Below are 24,056 nucleotides of genomic sequence, written 5' to 3' on the forward strand. Positions count from 1 at the left end.
CGCATTTCCCCGCCCCTTCGCCCCTCAGGAGCAGGGTGGTGGGCGGGGAGAAGGCCCCCCGCGGCCCCTCCATTGGCGCGGCGCCCCGTCCGTCAGGGCGCGGCCCGCCCCCCCGGGGCCGGCAGTAAATACGGTACCGGGCGGCGCGGCTGACACTTGGGAGCTGGTTTCGGGGCCGCCCGGAGGAGGGGACCCGCTAGCAGCCGAGGGCGCCCGGCCGCGACGTGGCTCTGCCGGGGCTCCGCGCCGCCTTTCCCCGGGCGGGGCGGACGGGACCGCAGCGAAACCACCGGGAGCGAAGCCCGGAGCCGGGCGGGAGCGGACACCCCGCCCCGCTTTCCCCGAGCCGCCCCGCCGAGGACGGCGATCTGCCGGGACGGAGCGAGGCAGCGCGGGGCCCGGCCGCCGCTGCCCCCGCCGCGCCCCCCCACCGAGCCGCGCCGCTGCCGAGCGGTGGGCACCGGGCCCCGCCGGGTCCCTCCTCGTCCCCCCCGGCCGCGGCGGCTCCCTGACGCCCGCCGTTGTGATGCGTATTCCCGTAGACCCGAGCACCAGCAGGCGCTTCACACCCCCCTCCACGGCCTTCCCCTGCGGTAAGATGGGCGAGAACAGCGGGGCGCTGGGGGCGCCCGCCCCGGGAGCCCGGGCCCGCCCCGAGGTCCGCTCCGTCGTGGATGTACTGGCCGACCACGCCGGCGAGCTGGTGCGCACCGACAGCCCCAACTTCTTGTGCTCGGTGCTGCCGTCCCACTGGAGGTGCAACAAGACTCTGCCCGTCGCCTTCAAGGTAAGCCGGGAGCTCCGGGGCGAGTTGCTGCCGGGCGGGTGGCCCCGGTGGCTCGCAGGGACCGGCTCTGTGCTTGCCCTCTGCCCCGACCCACTCGCCTCTTTCCCTCCACCCCTTTCGCTTCAGCTCGCTCCTGACATCACCTTCAAGGGAGCTCGGTTTATTATTTTTAATCGTCTCCGCATTGCCCCGCGGTCACAGCATCTTAGATATTCCGTACAGTTAGGAGCTCTCAGGCAACTTTGAAGTTTAATGAGAGTGGAGGTTAATTACCTTTCTGGGAGAGGGAGAGAGGCAGGGAAGGCAGATCTAATCTGCAAAAAAAAAGAAAGCGAAGAGCTGAAGCGTCGGCACCGGGCTGCGCTGCCCGGGCTCCCCGGCTCCGCTCCCGCGGGACGGCGTGACCCGACGGGGCGCCCCCGGGCCGGGCGCTGCCGGGGCTGGGCTGGGGGCAGCGGGGCTGGGGGGAGCGAAGCCGAAACCCAGCGGTGGGGGGAGCCGGGCAGGCCGGCAGCGGGGGCCCGGGAAGCCCGGCAGGGCTGCGGAGGTGGGGGTTGCCCACCGGGTCCTGGTGCCGGGGGCTCGGGGCTGCTCCCCGGGGTGGGGGTGGGGGGTGAGGGCTTTCCCACCCCCTCACCCGCGGGTTCCGCGCTCCCCGCCGCGGCCGGGCTGGGCGCGCAGCTCCGCGCTTGGCAGCGCTTTTTCCCCAAAAAATCAAACAAAAATAAAAGCACAAACACCCCCAGCGGGGCCGAACGCGGCCTGACCCCCCCGCCCTCCCCCGCGGAAGCCCCTCTCTCCCTTTAACCCCTTTTTTAACTCATTTTCCCCGTTCCCCTCCGAGTTTTCAGCCTTCCTCGGGAGTTCGGCTTGCTTTTGGTTTTGCTTTGGTTTTTGAGGGGAAGGATTTAGACGGGGCTGGGGGGGAGACACGCACACCGTAGGGCAGGTTAGTTCTGCCCGCAGTTAATTTTAGCCTAAAATCCTTTCGTCCTGCCCTAGGTCGTAGCCCTCGGAGATGTGCCCGATGGGACCGTGGTCACGGTGATGGCAGGGAACGATGAAAATTACTCGGCAGAGCTCCGCAACGCCTCCGCCGTGATGAAAAACCAAGTAGCAAGATTTAACGACCTCAGATTTGTTGGGAGAAGCGGCAGGGGTAGGTACCGGCCAGGAAATGGTTGCTTTTTTTTATTATTTGCCTTTTTGGAAAAGAAAACCAATATTGAGTTTTGTTTTGTTTTATTTTAACGGCTGGTGGTTTCGTTGTTGCGGATTGGGCTTGTGTAGGGAGGAACCGCGCGGGATGCGGGAGGGATGCGGGAGCGGCGCTTCGTCTGCTGCCGTGGTGCGGGGGAAAAAAAACTTAAAACCCCCTTATTAATAAAGCCTCGGCGGTGGGGCGAGGCAGCCCAAACTCAAATTCTGCCGAATTTCTCTCCTCAGCGAGATAAAAGGAGGCGGTGTGTGCTCGGTGTGTCCCCTCCGCAGGTGAATGTGCTCAGGGGCAATAACCCACCTGGGCAGCTCGGTGGGTTTTGGTTGTTTTCTAATTTTTTAAAATTTGATTTTCACTATTTTTCAAGTAAAATAATAGCCTGGTGCTTGGCATGAGGGGCATGCCGTGGGCAGGGTGCGGAGAGGCTCGGTCGGTCGGGAGATGCGGGCGCAGGGCAGTTTCACTCGTTTTCTCCACGCTTGTTGCATGGAGAAGTGGGACAGAAACGGAGCTTTGGGGCTGTAGAGGTTGGCTCTGTCATCCAGCTTTGAACGGGTCACACTGCTGGGTTTTTCAAAACAAACCGTCAAGGGGGTCGGGCTGTGCCATCGGGGGAGAGGGAAATAAATCCCCAAAATGCTGAACGCCAATGGGTGTCGGGGTGCCCTTCCCTCCTGACTGGTCCCTCGCAGACCTGAATTTCAATGAGTATCGATAGAATTTCAGCGTTTCATCAGCCTTATAAACGCTGCAGCTCGAAGCACTTAATTGTTCATTTAAACCAAAATAAGAATACTGTATTTCAGTGACCATGTGGCAGCATTTTCTCAACGGCTTCGAACATACACGCACAATGTCAGATATATTTTGACTTCTCTGCATTAATTAAAAGCAGTGATGTTAGGAATTATTTGCATGTAATAACTGTTTACTTGTTCCTCTTTATGAAACTTGAATAGTTTACATTCTTTCATACATTTCCTTTTTCCTGTTGGCTCCTTCTCCATGTTGCAGTTTCTTTAAAACTCTGCACTTAACTGGTTGCAGGTTGATGGATGGAAAATGTTTTTCTTTTATGAATTAAGCTTTCATTTCTGTAATCAATTATTCTCTTAGACTCTTTTCTTTCTGTGTGTGTGTGTTGGGTTGGGTGTTTTTTTTTTTTTTTCATCCTCCTTACACAAATTTCCAAACTGAATGCAACCCAATCTCAGCTTGATTCTTGAATTCATTATTAACTTAATTCCTTTGCATTCCCAAGCTCTGAATTAACAGTAGTTTACAGTTTTGGAAAGCACTTGGGTGAAGAGTCTCCTTCCTCCGGCAGAGTCCGGGCAAATACTCATTACAGCAGTGGAAAACCTCCGCTGCCGCTAACAGGCTTTGGCGTGGGGAGCGTAACTCAAGTGCTGAGTTGAATATTTTTTTTTTATATCTCTATATACATATTCTTGTGGAATGAGGCTGTGTAATATTTGCGAAGGCATAACCTTGTCAGGGCTCCCTGGGGCTGGCGTGAAGGCGGCGCAGTGGGGTTTTCTCGCAGCGTGAAGCGTGTGCTTAGCTCCCCGCGTACGGCCGTGCTGGCCCAGAACGGGCTCTTTCAAACCGATTTAGTGTGAAAAATCGTTTTTATTGAATTTTTATTCTGGGTGTCACACTTGCTTTCCCCTGTTTGGTTTAATCTCTGAAAGCCTGGTGCTGGTTGAATTTATTCTGGCAGAAATGTGGCTTCGTTGCAAAATGTTTTGGTGGAGCAGAGCTCTGTGTGTCTGCGTAGAAATGTTTGTGTAAATCCGATGTGTGGACGTGTGCATCTGTAAACACATGCGGTCTGCCCGCCGTGAGCAGCCCGTACGTGTGCCTGAGCTGCAGGAGCCCTGGAAAATTGGAAGCAGAGAGGCTCTCGTTTTGAAAACAGGACTTGAAATAGTTCAGATTTGGGTATTTTTTAGTAGTAACGTGTCTGGGATTGTTCCCCGGCACTGTGAGCTGGGAAGAACAAGTCCTTACGCCCTACCCCCCACCCCTAAAATTACCATCTCCATGTGGAAGACAAAGGGAGGGAAGAAGGACCAGTTTCCCCCTGGCTTCACAAAAAAAAAAAAAAAAAAAAAAAAAAAAAAAAAAAAATTAACCCCCCTTTTCTGCTCATTGTACTGTGTAAAATGAAAGCCAAGGCCAGCGGGGTGCTGTGATGCTGCTGCACCCCACCACCTGCTCTCCCAGCTGGAATAACCTCACACACTCCCCCACCACCACCCCCCCGGAGCATCCCCCAGAGTCGCGCGTCCTCCCAAACCCACCCAGGAGCTGGGATCCAGCCCCACGCAGCCAGCGAACTGCGGCCGGGGCAGGGTGGGAATGAGTAACTTCAGCCCAGCTTCCCGAGAAGGCGGGAAATGAGTAAAAATGATGCTAAGTAATAATTGTCATTTTCGATTCGTGGGAGGATTTTTTTGAGAGCTGTTCAGAGACACAGAAACGGCCTGGCTGGCTCCACGGAGCGGCTGTCCTCCCTGGAGAGGGATTCCTGTCTGCAGCGTGCAGGGGTGGGGAACAGAAATGCAGGGAAATTATTTCACGTGGAGGATGAAAAAATTATTTAAAAAAAGAAAAAAAAAAATCAGATGCAGCAGCAAGTAGGGGAGCCGGGCACAGAGCTGCTGGGCTCCGTGTTCTGTGTCTCACGCTGGGCTTGCCTGCACGCTGCCTGCTCCCTCGCATGCAAAGGGGCTCCTTCCCTTGCCTCTCCTCCCGCGGAATTTCCTAAATAATTGCTCCTAATAATCCTCATCCCTGTGCTCTGGTTCTGCAAACGTTTTGCCAACAAATACTTCGTGTTGGTTGGGTTTTATGTGGCCGTGCAGGCGCCTGGGAGCCTTCGTGCTCCGCAGGCTGTGGCAGCACGGCTCTTCCGTGCAGGTTGTCAGCGTGACAGTGGGGATTAAAATTGTATTTGGGAAGGTTAAAAAAGGAAAAGTCCTTTTTGTGCAGAAAAATGAGCTGAAGGTTTGTGCGCTGTTTAGTCCTGGTTTAAATGCTGAGGCTAGGGAGGGATTGATGCTTGCTCTCTCCTTTAAAGCCAGATTTTTGCTGTTTTGCTCCCTTCCCCACGACTCTCCCACCTGGGATAATTGCAGGATGTTCTCCAGCGGAGATAATTTCATTTTTATGTGTATTCTTTTTTTCCTTCTAGCTGTATAAATACGATTTTGTTTTGCTATGGGTATTCTCAGGTCCAACTCTGTAGATAGGTGATGGTCAGGATCTGAAAACCCCTAATCCCTTTAGGGAAAAGGGAAAGGAGGTGGTTTCTTCCTGCATATATTTGTGAAATAAAGGCTGGAGGAGTTGAGGGCTATTGCACGGGCATTTCCAGCCGTATTCCTTCTGGGGTTTATACCTCTGAAATACTCGATACCTTTGAAATCCCACAGTGGTTGCTCTTGGGGGGCTGGTTAGAGTGGTTTGCTCCCTGGCGTTTGCAACCTTCCCCCTTTACCCTTTACCTTTACCAAGGGATTCCTGAACCTTGGAGGCTGCGGGAGAGCAGAGGCATCGAGCAGGCGATGGCAGCCGATGATGGGCAAGGAGAGGGCAGAGGGTCTGGGGTGGGGGTGCTGAGGCCGCAGGAGGTGAATGGGTTTGGGGTCGGGGTGGGTGCTGGGAGAGGAGAGCAGGGTGGTACCAGGGTGCAGGTGTGATAACACCCTCCAGTGCCAAAACTGTGTTCGGGCTGCGGGTGGAAACTTGTTCTGCTGAGGCAAGGGGTCACTGTTGTGTTCTTGCAAAACTGGGCTCCCAAGAGCCTTTAGCTGCTCTACCATTTTTTCTTATTTTTTTTTTATTTAAAAAAAAAAAAAGATTACAAGCTCGGTGCTTCAAAAGCATCTCCAAAAGCCCCCGCGATGGCATCTGAACTCTTTCCCAGCAGTGGGTTCCTGCTCTCTCGTCAGGGCTGGGAGCAGGGTATGGTCCCCGCAGCCAGCGGGACCACCTCTCTGGTGGCCACTTTGGTGGCCAAAGCTGGCTGGCTCTATTCTGGTTTTGTTGTTTCCAATTTCTGGCCCCCATACATGGGTTGTGGGTGCCCATGTGACCGCGGCGCAGCTCCCCACCAAACGTCCCCGGGGTGGGTGCAGCCACAGGACCAAAGCCACCAGGATTCCCCTGCTGATGCCAGCACCCATCACCTGCAGACCAATGCCATCTCACCAGCTTGCTCCTGCAGGACCATCCCATGGGTGCCAGGACCCAAATCAGTCCCCTGCAGAGGGGGTCCCGCATCCAGCATTGTGTGTCGGATTCCCATGGGAAAAGGGGAAGCATCCGGGAAAGCACCAGGAAGCTGCTGTGGGTGGAGGGGTCGATATGGGGACAGGGCAGGGGGGACTGGGGACACAAGTGACTTTTCCATCCAGGAAGGTCTTGGCTCCCGCTCTGAACTGGGTCCAAGCCTGTCTCTGCTGCAGCCAGCTGAACCCCAGCGGGAGCCGGCCGAGCTTTGTGTCTCGGCAATAATGTCTCATAAAATTAAATGATGTGTGTGTTGGAGTTCGGTGGATGTGGATATTTGTGTCTGAGCTTGCTCCAGCAGGAGCCTTTCTCTCCCACAAGGGCTGAACCCACATGAATACCCTCATTTCTCTCGTTGATGTGTGTTTTTATTTTTTTCCCCGCTTCGCCCTCCTTAGGAAAAAGCTTTACCCTGACGATCACCGTCTTCACCAACCCCACCCAAGTCGCTACCTATCACCGAGCCATTAAAGTGACCGTAGACGGACCCCGGGAGCCACGAAGTAAGTGATGTGTTTTATTTGGCAGCCGCTGAGCAGCGAAGGGGGCGTGTGGGGGGCTGAGCTCTCTGTGGCCAAAGGATGCAGGTTGCCCCTGCAGCCAGGCAAAGCCAGGCAGGGCAGGCATCGTTTGCAGCGTGCAGGGCTAACGAGCTGGCATTGGCGTGGCCGAGAGAGCCCGTGTGACTTGGCTCCTTTTATTTTCTATGCATGGCAGAGCACGGCGTGGGTCCCTGCCTGCTGCCTGCTCTTGTTGCACTCCGTATCCCATCGTGGAGGGATGGTTTTATAGGTCCAGTCCGCTATAAACGGGTGGGATGTGGGATGTAGGGAAAACGCTTCAGGCTTCAACAGCAAAAATACAAAGAGCTTGCACCTGGTGGCGTGCAGGGCATCGCTGGCGAGGATGCAAAGCCAGAGGTGCTGTGCCTGGCTTTGGAGGCTGGTTTGCTGATTCTTAAGCTAAAAATGTTTGCAGGTTTCCTTCGTCCTGTGCTTGTATTTGCCTGTCTGTCCGCACGGGCCCAGGAGAGCACCTTCCCCTTTTGGTTAGCGGTGGTTTCGTTTTTGGGTTGTCAAAGGCTCTGACCGGCAGTGCCCGCGGCCGGGGGCTGCGCTGCTTGAGAAAACCAAAGAGACGAGTAAACCGCAGAAATGTCTTTCTGTTTTGATCGAGTAGGTGCTCCTGGGTGCAGGACGGTGCCTCCTGGTTGAGGGTGGCTCTTGGTGAAGGTGGCTGTGAATCGCCCTCGCTGGGTTGGTTTTTGGCATCGGGCTGGTTGGAGCTCACCTTGGCATCGCCCGTGATCCAAGGAGTGCAAGGAAAGGCTCCGGTGGCATCAGTGGGGGAGTTTTCCTTTTGCCACGAGTAGGATTTGCTCTGTGGAACCTCCTGTGTGGTGGGGCCTTGTCCCCAGGGCCTCAGTCTCCAGCTTCTTGCTCCCACTTTGCCTTCCTGCTCACTCAGCACCACCCTGGGGACTATAAAGCAGAGTTTGTTCCCTTTGCGTGTAAAGCTGTCAGTGCCCAAATTGAAGGGAAACTGTTTGATCCTTCTAAATATGCTTTAGAAAATATTTTCTGTTGATGCTGTCGTTGGGCCATCGGTGCCCCTTGATGTCAGGCCAGGTGGAGGCTGTTACCTCGGTGAAGGAGTTTTATTTGCTTCAGGGTTTGTTGGATTTTTCTTCCCCCTTGATTTTTATTTTGGAGCGTGAAAAGCTTTACGGGAGCCTGTCGAGCCGCCGGGCTGGATTTGCAAAGCTGGAATCCAGGCGATGCTGTGCTGTTGGTTTTTCTTTTAAGCCAGAAACACAAGGCAGGTCCCTGTTGTGGGGCTGTGGCAACAAGCAAACGTGGGTCGTGGTGGGTGCTGCAGCCACCAGGAATGGGCTCAGCCTGGGGCTGGGAGGGGAAAGCAGGGAAGGGTTGGGCAGGGAGTTTCACAACTCTCCCAGGTCAGGAATAGAAACCAGGTCTCCTGACTCTTGGCTCAGCCCTTTATCTGCTGCATCAGATCGCCTTTCTAATAATAATAATAATCAGGAATACATAAATAATAATACAAGGTAAGATAGTCGCTACTCTGAGCGTTTGGTTTGCTCTGACTTCACCAATAGCCAGTGCTCGCCAAACCCCTGCTGAATCATACCTGCTCCTCCTGAATTTCAACAGCTCGGCTGATCGCTCCCGATCTTTCATTTACATTTTCTGATACAGAGGCGACGGCTTCCCAGCCAGACGGGGAGCTGGGGGGCTGAGCCGTGGGCATGCTCGCCCTGTGCTCTTTGGGTTGGGGCCATGCCTCTGTTTGGCATAATTAAGCAAAACTGGAGGATGGAGCAGCTTGCCCTGGCTCTGCCTCGGTGTGCCTGAGGGATGCCCTCCCTGGGATGCCGTCCTGGCCTGCAAGGTCAGCAGTTTACTGCTTTCTTTTTCTTTTTTTTTTTTTTTTTTTTCTCTCTGATTTGTGGACCTCAAAATGTTTGTGCTGGGGTTGTAGGCACCTTGAGGAGGACTGTGTGGTGGTTAGTTGCTGCTTATGCCCTTAGCTTGTGTGGACACCAAAGGTTGATCTCTTCCCCCATCCCTACAGCCCATAAATTGCTGATTGAAGGAGTTTAGACCCAAGTTGTGGGGCTTTTTGTATTTTTTCAGATGATCATAGACTTGTTGGCAGTGAAGGTCATATTTTGACTCCTAGTTTGTCCCTGGGGCTTGACTATGTGATTGATGAAAATGCAGTGTCTTGCACCGGATGAAAAAAAAAATAATTTAAAACAGTCTTTTTTTTTTTTTTTTTGTGCCACAGTTTGGTTTGCGTTTTCTAATGAACATGAAATTTTAAAACATATAATTACATAATGCCCTTTGCCCTTCCCTCTCTGCAGTCCTCTGCAGAAACCCTTGGTGTGGAAATACCGGCTGCAAGATGACCTGGGCTCCTTCATGGAAAACCACCGTGGTTTTCCTGGTTATCCTGCCACTGGGTGGCTCTCCGGCATAGCACCCCTTGGTGCGCCGGCATCCACCAGGCTCGCCAGCAATGGGAGCCGACAGAGCCCAGTAATAACCAGTAATAACCACCTTTGGCCAAACACCATGGCTCGCGCTGCCATCCCCTGCTTGGCTTTGAGAGGCGAGAGCTGCCAGGAAGAATTGCAATTTTTATGTGTGTGTATATATATATTGTATACACTTTTAAGCATATACGTATGTAAACGCATACATATGTGTGTATATATCTGCATGTATATGTGTGTGCATAGAAATATATGTGGTTTTTTTCACCCTTCTCGGCTGTAGTGCTCAAATGAGTGGGACACAGTGTGTGTTGGCTCCTGTTGAGCAGGATCAGTGCTGGCTGGGACTGGAGGCTGGATGTGGGGCTGGCGTGAGTGGGCAGAGAAGCACCCTTAATGTGGAAAGAATTGGCCATTTGTCTTGGTATCCTGGGAAAGCCCTGGGCATCGTCTTCTCAGATGCAGTGAAATTCCTCCAGCAAACGTTCTTGTGGGGTTTTTGGGCCAGAAAGGCGGCTGGGCTCCACGCCCCACCTCTGAGCATCCCATTCATCTTCCACCCCTGTCCCATCGCTTCATCTCAGCCCTTGAGCAAGTCTTTTAACTAAAGCTGCACCCAGAAAAACTTCTGAGGAGTTTAAATTGAGTTGAGATGGGGAAGAAATCGCAGGGAAGCGGAGAACAACCAGAGCCCCTTGTGGGTCTGGGGGATGAAGCCGGGGGGGGGGGGGACCAGGAGAGCTGGACCATGGTGCTGAGGACCCCCAAGCACATTCCTTTGAAGGACCCACAGCCAAGCGAGGAGCAGTGCCAGGGCTGATAAAGTGGTGGCTTTGGCCAAGCCGCTCTCGGCTGCGCTGCCACAGTCCCTGAGCATCCCCAAGCCATCAAGCAGCTCCCTCCCAGAGTCCTGCTCCCTCCCAGATATAATTTTTTTTTTTTTTTTTTGCATGCTCAAGCTCTTTCTGGGTTAGATCTGGAGAGAAAAAGGACATTCTGTCAAGTTGGCACCTTAGCTCTAAACAAATAGCACAGCGGGTGCCAAGTGTTGACATACTTTGTACAAACAGGAAGTAATAAAATATTTGAACTTCCTGTGGAATTTCCTTCTTTTTTTTTTCCCTTTCTCTGCAGTTCTTTATTTAGCAAGAACCCAACTCAGCCGAGCTGCAGCCCTGGTGCAAAGCCCTGTCGCATCCACAGCTGCTTGCAAAATAATCCACAAGAAGCAGAACATGGAAAAATGAATAGCTGGAAGCTATACAGGGATGTTTAGTCTGTTCCTGGGTAAATGGGAGCATCTCCAGGGCCTCCCCCATCACACCCACCTGCTGGCTGCCTTCCCTTTCCCTTCCCTTCCCACTGCTCTCGCCTTCTCTCTGCTGTCACTTCTGCTCTCCTCCTCCCGGCTCCCCTTTGCAGCACCAGCCCCTTTCTGCCCATCTCCTGGGAACTCTTGTGCAAAGTCTCTTTCTCTTAATTTTTTTTTCTTCTCTTTAAATGCCTTTCCCCCCATCCTTGACTCTTTTTTTTTTTTTTTTTTTTTTTGCTGCCATTCCATCTTCCTTAACCTCTCTCCCTCCTTCCGAAATCTCTTCTTCCCTTAACCCCTTGTTTCTGATTTCTATCCCATCCCTGCTGTCCTGGCCGCTGTGTTGAGGAGGAAGGGCAGAGCAGGAGGACTTGATCACTCACCATAACCCTTGTGGGGAAGCACATCTATACTCAGCCACGCTCGTTTGGGCTAAACCCATCCCTCTGGCTGCGAGCATGCACGGATCCCTGTGTGCCGATGCCGGTGTGGTGGGAAGGGGTGCAAGGCAGCAGCGCTAGGATATGCAGAGTCTTTTCTGCTTACACGGTGAGGGCTTGGACCACGTTGAGTTTAAAATTGCTTTCTGAGGTTCAGTGCTGCCGAAGTTTGGGTGAACAGAGCTGGTTTTCTTCCCCTGGCCAGCAAAGAAGGCGAGTGGAGGAGGGAGCGGGATGCTGGAGCGAGGCACTGGGTGCTGCAGCCCTTGCCTGGCACCACGGACCTCCCCGCTCTTACGTTGCGGTTTAATTTTCTCCTGTCCTGTCCTGAATGATGAAACAGGTGTGAGGAAGGGAGGGCTGTAGCCTGGGTTTCCCTGTCTGAAGAGCATGGGGCAGCAGGGTCCCTGTGTATCCCCCCCTTGTTGCCCACTTGGCCACAGCAGCAGCGCGAATGCTTGTGGCGGTGCTGGTTTTTGGTCTCTTCCTGCCCTGCTTGTTTCAGGTGTGTGTCCCAGATTCGGTGCTTTCAGTCGTGTCCTCGCTTGGTGTGACAGGACCAGCGGTGTGTCCCCACCCTGCAGCATCTGCTGGCTCGGGCAGCAGGATGGAGGGGGCTTGTGGCTGGGCTACCACCAGCCAGGCAAGAGCATTTTGTATCCCCTTCTCCCACCGTGTTGTCCCTGCAGGGTTTTTCTGGTGGGTCCCCATCCTGCACAGGCACAAATCCCCTCCGTGCCGCTCTTCCCTCCCCAGTAGGTTTCCTGCCCTCCATGTCCCTGGGGAGGGAGCAATGGGGCCATGCCAGGAGTGGTGCCACCCCACAGGGGACACTCCAGCGGCCACTGCTCCCAGCGTGGCCCTGAGCACCCACTGCAACCTCGCGCGGCACGTAGCCAGCGGGTAGAAAGGCTTCTCACCTCCCACGGCTCTGAGTCGTTTCCAAGAACCGCTGCTTTTTGCTTTCATATTTTTGAGAGCCTCAGCTGGGTGAGGGTTTCCCTCCCCACCTGACCCCTGCATGTGACATCAGCCTGAGCTGCAGCCTGGCCCCATGCTCTCGGCTGGGAAATTAAGAGTTTGGGATTTGCAAAGGGTGGAAACTCCCTTGTCGGTGCCTGTGCAAGGTGTTAGTGATATCTGTGTCCCCAGGGTGCTGGCAGGCAGTGGGTGCGAGGCTTTGGCTTGGGTGCTGGCTGCCCTTGAGCGCCTTATGCATTGGGGGTCTTGGCTTCAAGTATGGGGTAAAAAAAACAAAAACAAAACCAAAAAAAAAACCCCAAACCTGGAAGAAAGATTGACTGTACAGGGGAAAATCCTGTCTGTAAATCCAGCCTGAAGATAGCTTTGTCACTCAACAGCAGCGTCCTGGGGTGGCTGCGGGAGGAGGGGGCACCCAGAGCTGGGGCACCTGCTGCAACGGCATTTCTTCCAGCAGCGCTTGCACTGCCCAGGTGGCAATCAGGGAGGAGAAAGCGTTGTATCAGCACTTACTGGGGATGACACATACCTTGCTGTGGCTTCTCTATCCATCTCGAGGCCGTGCTGATAAAAGCAGCACCCTGAACCACCCGGTCCTGTGTCGGACCCGCCAGCCCGGACACACCTCGGCACCGCTGCCCACACACCCCTATCTCACTGCCTCCATCTCTGTTCTCATCCCACGCCCAGCGCCTCGCTGGCCCCAGCTCCCCGCATCCAGGTGCATCTGCCAACCACCCTGAAAAGCCTCTCTCACTTTTTTTTTTTTTTTAAAATTTATTTAAGGTGTATCCGAATTCATTTTTCTTGAGCTCAGAGGAGTCTGTGCGGTGGGTTTGGTGTTTTGGTTTTTTTTCACCCTTTTACTCCTAGTGGATGCTCCAGTTTGAGGCTAGAGAGAAAAATGGTGCGCAGGACCGTGCTAGCAAGGCAAGTGGTCCCCCGCTGCTTTCCCCATCCCTCGTGGCTGTAGATGAGTCTGAGATTTACTACCAGAAACAGCAAAAACTGAAACCCCGTTTTACTTAGGGAAGGGAAAAGAGGTGCAATATTTCACCCCTAGTGAAATATTTCATCAGAATAAGCTCTGCAGAGACCCCAGTACGCTGCTGACAAACAGAAATCACCAGGCATCCCCTGTAAGATGATGCTGCCCTAGTTTGAGCCTCCCATCCTGCCAAATTTAATCTGCAGATGTGGGGCCAAGCACCTGGGTTTTGCATTTGCCGTGGGATGTGCTGGGACGCTTCAATGCTTTAATCGGGACAGTTGCACATGTGGAATTGGTCAAAACGTGTGGAATTGGTCAGCTCATGTGGAACTGATCCACGCAGTCAGCGGTCACTCCTCAACACCATCTCGGCACCGGGCTCGACCCCCAAACCAGCTCCGCTCTGCTCTGCAGCCCCCAAGCGTGGCAGGGGTGTTTATTTGGAGGCGAAGGCAGCTTGCCCAGAGCAGAGGCTGTGCTGTGGCTGGGGGAGGCTGAAGAGCAGAGTCGGCCCCTCTCACTGTGGCAGCGTTCAGATTTGGGGGGTTTCAGAGGTGGGGGCTTCCCCGTGGCATGGACTTCTGTGCTCCTGTTTGTTTTTCCTGGGATACAGCAAACTCGATTCCTTTAGCAGTATCGTATTTTCATGCCTTCATGGCTTAAATGCCATCAAAAGTATAAAATGATGTGTTTAATATATTGCAGCAGTGGTTATTTCCTTGCTCACTTTGGGGTTGCAATGTCTTTAAAAGCACTGATGGATTCTGGGGAGATTTGTGCCTCCTTGGTAATTGCTTGTAACTGAGAGCATCTCTTTAGGGCTTCTCTCGTTTGCACCGTTTTGAGGGGGGGGGGGGAAAGAAAGATGGAGCAGAAACATGCCTGTTACCTTTGAGGAAAGTGACTGATCCATTAGTTCCCATCCTGGCCCTGCCGTTGTGCTTCACGGAGGGGAAATTGCGGCACTTTTGGTAAAGACCGAGCCGCTCTCGGGGAGGAGCAGAGCCGATGCCAGGAACCCCACGGCAAAGCTGTCGGTTGCCCCCGCAGCCTGGTGGGGGTTTTGTCCGACCCGTCTCAGGATGCTTTGTTGCGTGGACCTGCGTAAATCTTGTAGGTTTGTGTAAATCCACACCGTGCTTCCTCCGCAGGGCAGGGGAGGAGGGGGCTAAAAAAGGCTGTCTTACAGTTTTGTTATGATTTGAAACAACTCTGAGAGGAGACAGGGACCTGGAAGAGCTCGGTGGGGTGTGGGAAGGTGTGGGGCAATGCATCGTGGCTTTCCAAGATGCCAGCTTCATGAATCTGGAGAAATAAAGTAAAATCTGTAGCTCTCCCATTCCAGGGACACGGGGAAATCAGGATCTACCAAGCAGCAGCCGCAGGTGCGAGTCAGTGAAGGACAGTCTAAAATAGCTGAGGACGAAGAACAGGGAGTGGGGCAGGTGGGTGGGATTATGGGATGGGAGCCAAAGAGGAGCAAGGGCAAAATGATCCCCTGCTGCTGTGGTCCTACAGGCAATTTTGAGACCCCCCCCAGTCTGCGGTGTGCCTAGGGCAGTGACATCCTGTTTTTGCTGCGCCTTTTACCCTCAGAGATTTGATACGGCTTTGGCAAGTGCTTGGAGAAGGGAGAATAAATTATTAGAGGGTCTTGTGCTTCTCAGAAGCTCAAATAGAGACCCAGGACGGGGGCTGCGTTGTGCCAGTATTGTACGACTTCAGATCTTTATCTTGGCAAAAAGGCTTCCTTGTGGGGATACATAAAACTTGAACTTGAGATGTTTCTGTAATTAAAAGCAGGCTCAGTGCTGAAGTGCTCCCGTGGGGTGATAGTTTTGGGTATTATTAGGGTCTTTTGTTTTATTCCCCTGCTTGTCCTTAGCTAGATATAAATACACAGACATTTCCCAGTTTGTCCGGGAATTAGTAAAAATAAAAGAGGAGGGGGGGAAAATGGTGACGAAAAAGGAAAAATATGAGGGGGAAAAAAAAAGGAAAAAAAAGACAGCTAAATCAATCAAACCAACAAGATCATTTAAATAAATAAATGTCCTCACCACTTCCTGGACAGTTATTTGTCGATGTAAAATTACTATAATTTGTTCTAATTTAAAATGCGGTGCTTAAAATACGCTGATTTCCCACTTCTGGAGACCAGTCCTCTTCCCTGGGGAGGAAGAGGAGGAAATCCTGAGCGACACTTTCTCACTTCCTCGTGAACTCTCTGCCCTGGATGTGCTGCAGCCATCTGAGGTGGGTGTTTGAAGAAACCCGGGGGGCTCCGTACGACTGCCTGGGGGCTTCGGCATCGCTCCTGGGGGCTGGTGGGCCACCTGCCATGGTGCTTCCCCACCGTGGCCCAGGCGTGATATCCGTGGGGATACCAGGCTAATCCCAGCCGTGCTCCAGCCTTTAGTTTTGCCAGATGGAGCCTGTGGGTCTCTGCTTCTCCCCACATTGTTCCAGCCCTGTGGGGGGCCCTACCTGGAAGAGCAACGGGCTCTGGATGGGCCGTAGGCTTTTTGGGGGTGTGCTGAAACCAGGCAGGCACAGGAAATTCTCAGTGAGAATGCAAGGGATTGTAATATTTTAATTTTATCACTGGTTTTTGTGTTATCCCTTCAGCTGCCATTAGGGTTGTTGGCGCCTGGGATGGGGCACTTGCATGGACGGTGCCCACGAGCCCTGGCCGCTCCGTCCCTCCTGCACGGGGACTGTTCAGCTCCATCTCACCTTTCCCTGTCCCGTTTGCATTTTGGATGGAGACAAATGAAAAGCAAACGTGAGCGGGCTGGGCGGGTGGCACGGCATCGGTGCCACCACTGCGCACCCCACCAGGCAGCTTGAGGGGGGCACGGTGCGCTGCCTGCTCTCATCCCCCATCTGCCAGATCCCTGAAAAACCTCCGTAACACCCTGTGAACCAGGGCCCTGGCAGTGAGCGGCTGGGCAGGAGGCAGAGGACAGGGTTGAACCCGCATCTCCCGGAGCACGAGCACGGAGGAGGCCCAGAAGTGGTGGGGCAGCAGCTGGCCCAGGGTGGGGAGTGATGAGGAGGTGCCGGCGCGAGGCTCGGGGCTCTGCGTTGGTGCAGGAGCCCTTGCAAATCGGTACTTGCTGCGAAGGAGGGTTTCTCTGTTTGTATTCCCATCGCTAATGTGTTTTGATCCCAGCGGGGAAATTTGCACCCTTTGGTATCTGCCGAGACGTCCAGGGCATTGTTTTCTTGCAGAGGCAGTTCGGACGCTGTTGATACATGCATCGAAAGCAATTATGTTAAACTACCTCCTCCTCTAATTTCTTATAGGCACTGCTATCCAGTTAACCCCTTCGGGGTCCAGTCCTGCAAAGACAAGGCGAGGGGGAATTGGGGCTCTAGGGGTGGGTGGATAAATATCCCTCCGGGAGAAAAGCAGCCCAGCACTGGGTTTGTGTGGGTCGGGCTTTGCAAGACCCCCCAGCATCATGCGGGACCCGCTCGCCCCTTGGCAGGGCTCAGGGAGCCCCAGGGGATGCTCAGGTGCCAGGGGCTTGCACAGCATTCCCTGGGGAAAGCAGAGCGGGGACAAAGGTTGCCCGACAGTGCTCAAAGCAATGGGTGTGCATCACCTGAGCCTTTGGTGTTACAGCTCCAGGCTGTCATCCCGGCCTCAAAAGAAGTATTAATAGAGCAACCAAAATTATATGGGCTCTGGTAAATTCACTCCTCTAATTATTTTATTTGCCCCATATAGTAAATTCCACCTCTCCTTTTATAATCACTTGGTGCATAATAACTTCAAGATCATTTCACTTAAAAATGACCAGTATTTTCTAAGCGAAACACTATTGGGAGTCAGAATGGGGAAATTATTTTTGCTTGCATTGTACAAAGAAATCTTTGTTGAAATTGGTTGCGACACCTCCCGCTTTTGAAAGCTTCGGGAAAACCCCAGGGCACAATTCTCAGCTGGGGTGGAAGAAGCATACCTGCCTCTGCTCTGGCTTTGAAAATAAATCAGAATTGAAGAAGTGGGCATTGATAGTGTATTTGGAAGAGGTTAAAATGGAGCAAAAGGATCCTGTGGTAGATGGGGAATGTTTGGAGAATTAAATTTCACTGAAGGCTTCTTCCAGAAGGATGTCGGTGGTGTTTCGATGCTGGGCACAAGGGTGAGTTGTGCCAGGTGTTGTACAAATAAATAGCAAAAGAAATTCCCGCTGGGTCCAGCAGCACGGCCCAAAGGGAGCTGTGCAAAGGGGCAGATGGGCTGGGATGGCTTGCAAGTGATGGGACACGTCAGCACTAAAAAGGAGTATTTGTAAGCACTGCGGCAAGGATGTTGGTGAGCTTCACTCCTTTGCAAAGGGGCAATGTTTTACCCTGTGCCTCAGTTTACCCGTTTGTAAAGCAGATCTAATAATTTGGTGGGCAACAGGTGATGCAGGAGCACTGCATGTGTGTGGAGGTTGTTGTCAGTGAGAATTTATCATGCTGTAGCTGAGACTGCATGTGGCAGGGTTATCAATGAAGTGCAGCCCTGCTTCCCTCGGGTGGGATTTGCAAGCTCGGAGAGACGGTGCAGAGGGTCACAGATTGGAAAAGAGGGGGGGGGGGGGGGAAAGTCAGTGCTAAAAGGCAAGTTTCATTTCAGGGAAGACAACAGCTAAAGGACCAGAACTATCAAACAAAACCACAAGATCACATCAGATGTCAGGGCAGGACACATCTTGTTTCTCCCTCTCGAAAGGGCTTATCAGCACAACCAATCACTTTAATGATGTGGCAGAGGGAGGAAGAGGATTTGACTCAGAGTGAGACGAAATGTAGATCCTAAGACCCTTCTCTTCCGCTGCCGGAGACCAGTCACCTGTTCTACAATCAGCCAGAGATAAATCATATCCTGCAGCGGAAGGTGCTTAGACATGATTTTGCATTATTTTATTTTACTCTTTCCAGTGAATCTACGCGCTGTAGTGTGAGAGGAGGGGACAGGGGAGGAAGAAGAGGGACCGAGCAAGCAGAGAGCATCCCCGGTGCCTGTCTCATCCTCTGAGCCCTTGCACCAAAGGTGATGGCAGCAGGAAGGTGCTGAGCAGCTCAGCCCCGTGCTGCTGTGCCTCCCCGCACGGAGGTTCCCAGCTGAGCACATCCCGAAATTGCGTGCAGGAGCCGGCAGCAGCTCGGCAGCCCCGGAGCCTGGCACAGCCCCTCTGCCTGCAGTTAGCTCGTGCACAGCTCCGCTTTTTTGGCTTTGGAAGAGCGGTGTTGCAGAAAGGATGAAGGGTGCTGTGCAGGTCACGTTGCTCTTGGGCTCTTGCTTCCACCGTTGTGCTGTGCGTGCTGGCAAAGCTCGGCAGGAGCCGTAATTATCGGACATACCAGCCAGTCTCTGGAGATGGAGCTTGGAGCTTAATCCTGGGATCGGGGGATATTAGCATTCAAATGTCAGGGCTCAGCTCCAGCTCTGTCCTAGGGTGAAGGGGAAACCCAGCACTCGAGATCCTCAGACCCTGAGAAAGTTTGGGTCTGATCTGGGTTACTGAGAGCTGCCATAGCCAGCTGGCTGCCCGGCAGCCTCGCAGCGTCAGGTACAGCTCATACCCATTAGCTGTACCACATTCCTTGCACAGGTCTGAACCCAGCAGATGGTCCTCCCCATCCTGGGCAGAGTATCCTTAGCCAGTGTCACCCGAAGGAATTTGATGTGCTTGCCCTAATGGAACAGGTTATTAACTGGGAAAAACCAGCTATACTGGTACCACGCAGGTTCCATTTCAAGTTGTTAGATAGCAGGCATTAACTCACTGTAAACTGGCATCACTCCACTGATCTAGGTAGTGACAGCTAATACATGCAGTTGAAAATCTGATCTCAGACGTGACTGAGGCAATACCAGATGGATGTACTTGAGATCCGTCTCCTTTCTCCCAAGCACCCAGCTTTGAAATCTTTGAATCGGGGGGTTTTGCCTAATTCCATGAGAACTGGACCACAGCCCATAAATGAATTTTGCCTTCCTGGAAATGGGAGCAACTGCAGAGAAGTCAGCGAGGTTGGTGGTTTTTGCACCCTGGTATGAAAGCTGCTGTATTTCCCACAGATCTGCACCAATCTGCTGGTTTGTGACACTCGACGTGAGATTTTCAGGTCTGCAAATCAAAACTTTTAAAACCCACCTAATTCACTCTCTTGTCTCAGCGTCAGGCTTTCAGAGGTCTTTAAGGATGGAAAGATGCAGGAAAGCACTTGCAGGGGTTTTTCTGCAAGGCATGAGTGGGCTAAATGCTTAAACCTGACAAATTTTACCGAGTGTATCGCCGAGAGTGCCCCCAGCTTTCCCTGTGCTGTGAAGTGTTTTAGGTATCTTTGCATATCTAGAAAGACTCCGTCTCCCTTCTGAAACCCTGGGAATGGGGAGCTGTGTCCTTCAGGAATTTGTGCCGAAGGTGACTGGAAATTTGGGCGTGATGTTCCTTTTGATTTGAACATGGGCCACAGCTCTCGCATCCCAGGAGCTTTTGGAACTGCTACCTGGAACTGGATTTCTGTTTAAATAACTGAATTAATGCCCTGCTTTGTTTTCCTTCCAGAGGGCTTAGTTTTGGGGTGTCCCAGTGCAATAAAGGACCACAACAGGATTTAGCAGGAGCTGCCCCACTTGCAAGGGCTCCCGTGGCAGGGTGGGCAGGGAGAGAGGCAGAGGCAAAGTCAAGGGACTAACCCAGAAGCGAGACGAGATTAGGGGCTTGCAAAGGCAGCTAATCAATACCAGGCTGCCTAGAGCGAGCATCTCTGCCGCTGCTGGAGCTTCAGACAGTAAAAAACCTACTGTAAATGCAACATATCTCTGTGCTTCCTGCCAGCTGGCTGCGAGCCAGCCTATTTCCTTCAAAAAGAGGGATATTTATTTTCATCCTTTTAGAGGCAGCCAATTCATCTCAGACCACCACCAGCTAAAAAAGCTTTATAAATTAGCAGCTTGCATTTTTATTTTTTTTTTTGGTAATTCTCTCCCCCACCCCCTTAAATATTATTTTCCTTTCGTTGTTCAAGTCGGTGTAAATCCTCTGCCAGGACATGCGAGCCGAGGCGCATTGCGACACACTCCCCTTTCTCTCCAAGCTGGAGAAAGACAGTAGCGGTAGTGTCTCACGAAAGCCAGAGGAAACCAAAGCAAAGCCTCGCCGTGACTGATTCTCTTTCCAAATGGCGTAAGCAGGCCAACTTCAAACATGTGAATAACGAGTTATCTGTGCTTGACTTTGTTCGGCAGCAGAAGAGACAGTTCCTTCTAATGTTTTCCTCCTGTGAACTTCTGGGCTTCAGCTTTTCGAAGCCGGCTGAAGTAGCGTTGGCACTTGCTGGCTGCTGCTGCTCACCGGAGCTCGGTGGAGATCTCCACCATCCTCTGTGGAGACATCATGTTTGAGTTCCTTCCAGCTGTGGACAGCCCAGTTCCCATCTCCACGCTGTCCTCCCCTCCCTCTTCCACTGGCCGTGGGGCTCCACCAAGTTCTTCTTGGCTGGGAATTCCCCATGGCGAGTCTCGAGCCAGAGGTGGGTTTCCAGGGAAGACCTGAGGGATGCTCATGTGTTGTGTTAGAGGTATGCAAAGATGAAACCACCCCAACATCTGCTGTAAGGGACAGACCTGCTGTTCCCATAACGCGGGCGTTTCACATGTGGCTTGTTTCTGGAGCACATGCTGGGACTTGATAGTCTCGCCGATTCTCAGACTGGGAAAAAATTCAACCCTCTGTAGAGGATTGGCGCGTCTCTCTGAAGTACCTATTTTGAGGGCTACAAGAGGGATTTGAAAGGTGTTTTTGTGCATTGAGATGGAGTTTTATCCACTGCTGATTGCTTTCTTGTGGTCCATTCTCATAGACGTGTAGAGACTGAGCCGCTGGGTTGCGCGCAGCGTGGCTGCGCGGGCTGCTCCTGGTGAGCTCCTTCGTGGTGAAGCCGTGGAGTTTGGCTGTTATTATTTGAGCAGAGTCTCGGGTGGAGGATGGGGGGAGCTTGCCGGTGGGTTGCTTTGAAGGTGGACAAATGGAGGCCTCTGTGGCCGCTGACGGCTCGGCTCGAGCTGCTGCCCCAGCCCACACTACCATCTCCTGGTTCTCATCGTCCCCTCAGCGGAGCTGAGGAAATGATCTGCAAATGTGTGTGTTAATGAACATCCCCCCCGAGCTGAAACGCTCCGCATTTCCTTCACTCCAGCTTGCCGCCAGCGTTTCACAGCAAGACGCCTGGGGAGAGCCAAGCCACTTCCCACATCTGCTCGCCCGTCCTTTGGTAGCACGGTGCTGTGGTGGGGGACGGAGGCAGACGTGACACCCAAATCCGAGCCCGCCGAGCTCAGAGAGCAGGCTGTGCAGCTCCTTGGCTCTCCTGACTGTAACCTCAGCTACACCTAAACACAGATAAATCAGGGGACTGGGACCCCCGGGCACCCCAGGGAGTGTTTTTTCAAATCAAATCTGCCAGCTCTGAGATTTTGGTATCACTCAAGCCATTAAATTCCTGGAGCCCCTTTCTACCTTTGATCAACTTTATATTCTGCATCTCAGTAATGTGGAGAAATAAGCTGCTTTTGGTGAACACCATAGACAGCCCCCGCCCCCCCCCACTGCCTGGAAACCCCATCCAGGGTCCCAGCTCTGGAAGCCACATCAGGTTGCACACTCCTAGAAGGAAGAGCAGGGTCTTTTTGGTCTTTGAAATGTTTTAATGCAGAAAACATGTCTTTAAATCATAGCTTTGAGGGCCTAAGCCTCAGTGCGGTGCACACTGTTTCGCTGTCTGCATTCCAAGGAAACACCCAAAACTTCCAGTATGCTTCTTATTACTGGCCTAAAGTCTCAAATTCACATCGGCTCGTCTAGCTGGGAAGTGTTCAATGGGATCGCTCCTTTGATATGCTGATACAGATCTTGTTATTGCATCAGGATCGTAGGTGATCTGTCAACGTTTACATCATGTCATGTTCAATATCGGACTTAACTGATGCAGAAACCCGATCCAGCGTTAAAACCCTTGCGCTGTTGACAAGAAGTGCCTCAGGTCAGTAGCTGCCATCGTTTTATAGTACTAAGGGCTGTTGTTTCCATAAATATTGACCTGCAAGCCAGTGCTAGCACAGCTGGAATTGCAGTGCAGGATCTTCAAGCCCACAGCAGGTTTCATGCCCCAAAATTCATAGGTCAAGGCGATGAAAAGACTTCTCAGCCAGATTTCTTGGGATAAGGTCTGGAGCTGTTTGAAGTTGATTGAAAATCCACCCACTGGCTTCGGGAGGCTTTGAGTCAGTCCTTGGGTTAAGCTAGAAACCACCTTCCTCTTCTCTAAGGTATGAGCTATTGTTCACTTGACGGCATTGGTTTCCTCTCCGTGACAGCTGTGGGTAGATGGGGAAGGGCTTTTAATGAAGCCAACCGCTGCAGAAATTAAAAAGCTCAGGTTGTTCTGATGAAAGAAACCCATTAATAGTGATTCTCTCTTGCGTGACAAAGTCTGACGTCTCTAGCTCTAAGTGACAAGTGGCAGGAAGTTCTGGGGAGACAGCCTGTGCTAAAGAGGGTTGGCAGCCCAAGTTGCTGGGTTTTAACTCATTCGCTGCCTTGTTTCGTATGATTTAGCACTGCCAGGTCCCACCCGTGGAGATGGGGTGGGATACTGGGCTGGGAAGTATGGGAAGGGTCCTGATCCCACCACTGCTTTCCTCTGAGTTTTCACTTCTAAATGCATTTGCCTTGACTTTATATTTGCCTCAAGTTTTCTACTTTCTTTTTATCGGGATAGTTTTAGGATTTGAGGGCTTTTCCTGGGTCTCCCTGCAAACCAGCCCCTTCTAGAGGATGTAAGTACAGCACTGCTATTTACTTGAGGCTTAAAACCCCCACGGGGCTGTGCCTGCGTTCAGACAGCGTGAGGACCTGGGCAACCACAGCGCAGCATGATGCAGCCACATGAAGCCCTCAGTTAAGTCGTACAGCTGAATAATCTTTAAAAACATTATCAGCATAGGCATCGTTTGATATAGTTTTCAGGATTTTCTCTGTCACATGCCAGATACTACTGCAGGATAGGATTTCAGCTGAGATAGAGGCAGAGGATTTCACTGCCATTAAATTTCTGTGGAACTTGGTCTTTGAAGTTCTTCTGGCTCCTCTGCTAAGCTTTGCCTGAGAAAACTGGTTAAAGGTAAACCATGAACCTATTTTTCTTTTTCTGTGCTCAAACGTGTACTGAAATAACAAAATGTGGACCAAAACAAGATACTTCACTGCACATGCTTTCCCCCCTGGGGAAAGCACAAATACTGTGTGACAGATGCCGCTTGCGTCTCCGAAGGCCCTCAGATAACGCAGAGATGCCAGAGGTCTAGGGACACACAGAGATTCAAAGAGATTGTTTATGGTGTCAACTTGAGGTTTTCTTGGTTTACTTCACACAGCAGGGAAAATATATTTTCAAAATACCGCTGGGTTTTGCTTTCTGCTGGGAGTTCGTCCTTACCAAGTTTTGCTCTCTGGCGTCAGCACGTTTGGGCTTTTACACACCTGGGAGCTGGGGGACTGTAGAGTTTGAGGGGGATGGTGGGGCTCACCTGGATGTGGAAGTCCCAGAGAAGGGTAGAAGCCCCTCAAAAACTGTGGCTGGGGGCACTTTGCTGTTGGGGTACCCATGGAGCGACGCTGTGGTAGGGAGCTCAGTGGGGAGCACGAGATCCCCTCCTGAGTCAGGGCTCTCGTCTCCCGTCTGAGCCGTCCAGCGTCTCCACAGACAGCCTGGCAAGGGCAGCCTGAGAGCGATGAGCCAAGCGAATGCGAGATCAGAAGATACCAGACATCAGATTTAAAGAGGGGGAAGTCTGGGGACTTTCTGTGACTTCGCTATAAATTGACACTGAGCTCACGCTACGCAGATGTGAGGGGGGAGGGAAGAGAGGGTGCGAGCAAGAGGTGGCTGCATTTTTCGCCTTTTAAATGTGTCACTTTTCTTCTTAAAAGCCACC

The 24,056-nt window shown here is 52.5% G+C and overlaps 1 protein-coding gene across 1 annotated transcript in view; it reads left to right on the forward strand.

Annotated features, from left to right (window-relative positions):
- Positions 1–458: 458 nt before the first annotated feature.
- The window catches only part of RUNX3 (RUNX family transcription factor 3), a 39,418-nt gene continuing 15,820 nt past the window's right edge, over positions 459–24,056 (forward strand). Inside the window, exons 1-3 of the mRNA XM_037380522.1 lie at positions 459–787; positions 1,790–1,946; positions 6,704–6,808. Coding sequence (XP_037236419.1) covers positions 527–787; positions 1,790–1,946; positions 6,704–6,808 — 523 coding nt within the window. The 5' untranslated portion in view covers positions 459–526. The remainder of the gene's footprint in view (positions 788–1,789; positions 1,947–6,703; positions 6,809–24,056) is intronic.

Source organism: Falco rusticolus, chromosome 3 (assembly GCF_015220075.1).
Source record: "Falco rusticolus isolate bFalRus1 chromosome 3, bFalRus1.pri, whole genome shotgun sequence".
Lineage (NCBI taxonomy): Eukaryota > Metazoa > Chordata > Aves > Falconiformes > Falconidae > Falco > Falco rusticolus.